The sequence below is a fragment of the Portunus trituberculatus genome, chromosome 24 (assembly GCF_017591435.1).
Source record: "Portunus trituberculatus isolate SZX2019 chromosome 24, ASM1759143v1, whole genome shotgun sequence".
NCBI lineage: Eukaryota > Metazoa > Arthropoda > Malacostraca > Decapoda > Portunidae > Portunus > Portunus trituberculatus.
This window is the reverse complement of record NC_059278.1, coordinates 9,043,950-9,050,051: the sequence shown is the minus strand read 5'-3', so window position 1 is coordinate 9,050,051 and position 6,102 is coordinate 9,043,950. Positions and strand designations below refer to the sequence as shown.

At 43.9% G+C, this 6,102-nt stretch overlaps 1 protein-coding gene across 1 annotated transcript; it reads left to right on the top strand.

The window, feature by feature from the left end:
- Positions 1-2,488: 2,488 nt before the first annotated feature.
- LOC123508087 lies at positions 2,489-5,000 on the top strand. The gene is made up of 2 exons (XM_045261529.1): positions 2,489-3,042; positions 3,928-5,000. The coding sequence occupies exons 1-2, from the start codon at positions 2,932-2,934 to the stop codon at positions 4,570-4,572; spliced, it is 756 nt and encodes a 251-aa protein (XP_045117464.1). The 5' UTR covers positions 2,489-2,931; the 3' UTR covers positions 4,573-5,000.
- Positions 5,001-6,102: the final 1,102 nt, after the last annotated feature.

Genomic DNA, 6,102 nt, shown 5'->3' with positions numbered 1-6,102 from the left:
TTGTTGTCCCGGTGTGTGATGTGTGCCTGGTCTCAGGCCTACCCGAAGATCGGAAATAATGAGCTCTGAGCTCGTTCCGTAGGGTAACGTCTGGCTGTCTCGTCAGAGACTGCAGCAGATCAAACAGTGAAACAGTGAAACACACACATACACACATACACACACACACACACACACACACACACACACACACACACACGCTTGCGCTGGCCACTGGACTTTTTTTGCATAGTCAATCGTGATGAAGCAAGAGAATAACGTAAAAAAAAAAAAAGTCTGGAAAATCAGAGGAAATCTGTGTGTCTGATCAGGAAAGCAACAGTTGGAAGCGTTTAGAGTTAATGAGGAACCAGACGGGATCTTGATTAATTAGAGAGGATGAGCTTCACCTCCGCGCCTTCAGGCATGCGAATAGGATAGGATTTTACTATTTTTTTAGAAAGGATTCCAGGAAATGTGATTTTCAAATGATCAAGGTAATGCTTCTGTTTGAGTTTCTGTAGATGGCAAGAGTGTAGAGTTGCCATTGTTGTTGTCTGTTACTTTTTACTTGACTCAACGACACCAGTTGCTCTTCTAGTATTCTTTCTGATCTTACTTTTCCTGATCCTCCTTCTCTTACTTTTCCTCTTTACGAGTATCGTCTTCCTTCTTTTCATCCTATCCCTGCTATAATAACTAAACAATACATAACTTACTAGCACAATAGATATAAATTTCATACAATTACTACTTTTTTTTTTTTTTTTTTTTTTACGTTGAGGCCTATAGCGCCTGTAGGCACACTTGAAGAATGTATGGGAAGCGCTGTTCAGCTTCCGCCCATTAGTTGCGCAGGCAATTTTATTTATAGTGGTACCCATCTTAGGACCCATATCAACCCCGAAGCTCATCTTGGGTGTAACCACCTAGAACCTGGGTATCATGGTGACATGTAGGTAACTTTAAACCACTCGACAAATGGCAAAGTATTTAAGGCTGTACGTACTACTACTACTACTACTACTACTACTACTACTACTACTACTGCTACTACTGCTACTACTACTGCTACTGCTATTACTGCTGCTATTACTATTACGACTACTACCACTGCTACCACTGCTGCTGCTGCTGCTGCACTGCTGCTGCTGCTGCTGCTGCTGCTACTACTACTACTGCTGCTGCTGCTGCTGCTACCACCACTGCTGCTGCTGCTGCTGCTGCTGCTGCTGCTGCTGCTGCTGCTGCTACCACTGCTGCTGCTGCTGCTGCTGCTGCACTGCTGCCACTGCTGCTGCTGCTGCTGCTGCACTACTACTGCTGCTGCTGCTGCTGCTGCTGCTGCTGCTGCTGCTACTACTACTACTACTAATAATAATAATAATAATATTACTACAACCACTACTACCAAGTAGAAACGAAAAAAAAAATTTCTATGTAAGTTTATCGGAAGAAAAATCCTACGGCTAACCTTATAACCTTTAGAAGCGAAACACACACACACACACACACACACACACACACACACACACACAAACCGTAGGTTAATCATGTAATGTATTACTCCCTTTTTTGAAAACGGAGTCAAGATACGATTAAGATGCGCTTATTTATCCAAAACGTCTCTCTCTCTCTCTCTCTCTCTCTCTCTCTCTCTCTCTCTCTCTAATAAACACATATACTGATGACGCCATTATGAAGACCCTTATGTCATCGAGGTGTAAATGCACTCAGACAAATTAATTCATTCTAAAAACTTGAAATTCATTAAGTCTAAGAGTTTCAGATATATATATATATATATATATATATATATATATATATATATATATATATATATATATATATATATATATATATATATATAGAGAGAGAGAGAGAGAGAGAGAGAGAGAGAGAGAGAGAGAGAGAGAGAGAGAGAGAGAGAGAGAGAGAGAGAGAGAGAGAGAGAGAGAGAGAGAGAGAGAGAGAGAGAGAGAGTCGATCACTTCCCTTGAGTAATGGGTAAATAAATATTTCTCACATATTCAGTTACTTTTTCCTAATATTCAGTGTAATTTTTAGTCGTGTATGGATAATGGATTAGAGTTCAATGATTTAACTTGCATTAATCAGGTTCAGGTAAGCTATTATCAGATTATCACCATCTATCAAAGTAACCAATTTACGCAAAGTGCTACATATGTCACTATCAGACGCGTGTTATCACTCTTTATCCGACTTATTGCCGCCATTGGGGCTCTTCTCAACACTGCGAGATAGAAGTCTGACGAGGAAGAAGTGGAAGAGTTAATGAAACACTTTAAACAGAAGTGCTGCTATCGTTGTCAGTGAATTATTTTATATTCTCTTCATTTCTTTCTTTTATTATCAGCGTACTCGTTGTATCCTTGCATTCAGTAATAGTCCGTGTTGTCCGCGGCGGGTGGCGTTGCATGGGTGGACATCAGACACAAGGAAGCAGCCGCGTGTAAACTGCATTTCCTCGATGTGCTGTGCAGGCAAGTCATATCCCGCCGCTTCCTCCGTGTTTTTCAAAGGACATTTTCAATTTCGACTAAGCTTCACGGCGGAAAGGCGGCCACACACTTAGGATTCGCGTTGTCCTCACAGCTGTTGTAAAGCATCTGTCACACTGCTTCTTTCTGTCCAGGCACAAACAGCTGCGTCAGGACACGGGCGAGGATAGCGCTTCTCCTCTCTTGCAATGGGAAGCAAAGGGGGCACTCCTCACTTCCAGAAGTTGTGCTATGCGTCACCTGCACAGTGGAAAAAACTCTAAAATCACACAACTCATATCAATCAACAGTGGTGTCTCGCGATAACAGGACTAACGTTTAATGATAAATAAGTGAACTTTATCATATTACCGACTTGGCAACTCTGAGTACAGACTAGACAGATATCTCGTACACTTTGTCAGTGCAGGCGCCCGACTGCCGCAACAAGATGGAGAATTATTTTAGAGAAAAGAAACGTTTTGTAGCGAGAAGGAAAAGAAGTGAGGGCAGTGGACGTCTTGGCCCGACTACAGACACTTCCCAGAACCCAGTGGAGCAGGTGAGTGGCTGAGAGTCGCCTTGTAGTGACACAATGAAGTGCGGAGGTTATAAGCGGCAGGCAAACTCACTGATGTTGCTTGGAGGATGTGGCAAGAGAGGAGGGATGGAGAGGGAGAGGAAAGAGGAGGAGAGGCGGAGAGGGGGAGAGCTGGGGAGGCAAGTGTGAGGGATATAGGCAGGTGGGGGTGTCATGAGTCACCCCATGAGCCTTGGCGGTAGTGGCGCAGTATTCCTGAGTATCAAGGTCCCAATGCTGTGAGGCAGAGGCAGGCATCACTTCACGTCTAGGCTGTCGTGGCTTCACACACTTCACCACCAAATGACATTCACCTTATCAAATATTTTGATATTATTTTTAGATTTTTAAGTGTATATCGTAATGACTTTTAAGATATTTTCAGTATAAAATGGTTCTCTTTTTATCATCTGATTAAGATAATAAACCATTGAATGATTCAATATTGTGAAATGAATTTACTGATGCATAAGTGGCATATGCTAATTATTATTGTTTATTAATAAACAATAAATCTGAAATATTGAATTCTGCTCACTGTTATAGAACTTTCACAGATAAAGTTAAAATTTATTCATGAATGTAGATGGATAGGCTTATACCAATCAATTCAAATATCTTTTCATTTGATATTGAATATTTTATTTCTATTATTTCGTTTATATCTAAAATTTTCCTATCAATAAGTATGGTGGTCTGTCCTCATGGAGCAGCGTGACGATCAGGCAGGTAAGTGGCCAGGCGTCTGGGGAGGAAAGCTGGGCGACAGGACAGAGGGGCTACATGGGTCTCGCTTTTTGGCCAAATATCCATCGTCTAATTAATTATGTTCTAAACATGAGTGTAATGAGAGTTGTCTGCCACCAGGACGAGGATGATTACAAAAGGCCCTTGGAGGACATGTTACTGAAGGTGAGGGAAAAAAAAGACGCATCACACCAGACTTACTGGCTGCCAGAGTCACCGTACAGCTTAGGAGGTTATGCAGAATACGTTCCGGTGAGGCAGATGGTGGTGGCCGCTTCCCAAGCAGCCGTACAGGACGAGGAGGGAGGGTGGTCACTGCAGCTTTTTTCCTTACAAAATCTTTGTACCACGTCTCTTAAGGTCTTGGTGCCAGGATACCCTCTCGAAGGAATCCTGTTCACTGCCACTCAGCGCCCTCAGGAAGGACTAAGTGTACCGCAGCTAGACTTACCAGCAGTCATAGATTACATGAGAAGCTTTTTCGAGACCGGAATTCACTTGCTGGAGGTGGTACAGGACAAAACGCGCGTCACAACTAGGTTTGTTGTAGGTTCCTGGAAGGATCCTCGCATGCCAGACCTTCCCTTCTACACTCCAAGGGCACATGGCGGACCGTTCTTCAGGAATAGGTACGGCAACTACTCGATGCTCAAGACGGTGAAACTGTACCGCAGTGCTCGACGTCTCAATCATAACCTTGAGTTTTTCATCTCCGTCAGCAGGGAGCAGAAAACACGCCTGGAAGAAATGTGCAACCAGGCGTAGAATTCCCAATAGACAAGTGATGGGCGAGCTTACTCGAAAAGGAGCCGCCCCTTGACCCTGCTGCAGTGCACGAAGCAAATGGGACTCGCGTGTTGGATGGACCATTACGGAAATTACGATGCATAATGAGTTGCAAGCTTGGTCCTAATGTGCATGTGTGCGCCTCGTGACGGTGTGAAGGACGCATGACGGATCCGGAACGGCCAGCTCGTGCTCATCTTTAACTATTAGCATACGTGAATGATACGATTAATAGGAAGTGAATGATCGCGATTGCACAATATCATGAACGATGATTTTGTTAGTGTTCCAACTACTGAGCGCTTCCGTCAATGTATGTAGCTTCACGTGCTGTTCTGGACATGCAATCATTATATGGTAGCATGCCTTATAATCATACATGAAATAAATACATGATTGTAGTTCCATGCACGTTTATTATTCATATTACGATTAATCCGAGGAGTTAATATGTTCCTTAACACATCCATTAGCATGTTAAGCATATTTATACGAGCTCTGGATAATTTGCACATCGCTTCACTCACGCACGAACACACACACACACACACACACACACACACACACACACACACACACACACACACACACACACACACACACACACACACACACACACACACACACACACACACACACACACACACACACACACACACACACACACACACACACACACACACACACACACACACACACACAAATCAAGCAAATTAGCAGTACCAAAATCTCACTCTGTTTATTACCTGTGAAAATAATTTATCTTTTGAATTCATGGGCCGCTGTGTGCTTAAATTAAAGTGTGTGTTTGGGCCAGGAACGCCAGCCATGTGGGAGATAAATTCGATGTTTGTATTTGAACGCTGGACAACACGAGAGAGAGAGAGAGAGAGAGAGAGAGAGAGAGAGAGAGAGAGAGAGAGAGAGAGAGAGAGAGAGAGAGAGAGAGAGAGAGAGAGAGAGAGAGAGAGAGAGAGAGAGAGAGAGAGAGAGAGAGAGAGAGAGAGAGAGAGAGAGAGAGAGAGAGAGAGAGAGAGAGAGAGAGAGAGAGAGAGAGAGAGAGAGAGAGAGAGAGAGAGAGAGAGAGAGAGAGAGAGAGAGAGAGAGAGAGAGAGAGAGAGAGAGAGAGAGAGAGAGAGAGAGAGAGAGAGAGAGAGAGAGAGAGAGAGAGAGAGAGAGAGAGAGAGAGAGAGAGAGAGAGAGAGAGAGAGAGAGAGAGAGAGAGAGAGAGAGAGAGAGAGAGAGAGAGAGAGAGAGAGAGAGAGAGAGAGAGAGAGAGAGAGAGAGAGAGAGAGAGAGAGAGAGAGAGAGAGAGAGAGAGAGAGAGAGAGAGAGAGAGAGAGAGAGAGAGAGAGAGAGAGAGAGAGAGAGAGAGAGAGAGAGAGAGAGAGAGAGAGAGAGAGAGAGAGAGAGAGAGAGAGAGAGAGAGAGAGAGAGAGAGAGAGAGAGAGAGAGAGAGAGAGAGAGAGAGAGAGAGAGAGAGAGAGAGAGAGAGAGAGAGAGAGAGAG

Bases quoted from the DNA above. Each gene is read 5' to 3' on its own strand.
- LOC123508087 (XM_045261529.1), top strand. From the start codon at position 2,932: ATGGAGAATTATTTTAGAGAAAAGAAACGTTTTGTAGCGAGAAGGAAA. The intron at 3,043-3,927 runs GTGAGTGGCTGA...GTCTGCCACCAG, and splicing joins CCCAGAACCCAGTGGAGCAG to GACGAGGATGATTACAAAAG.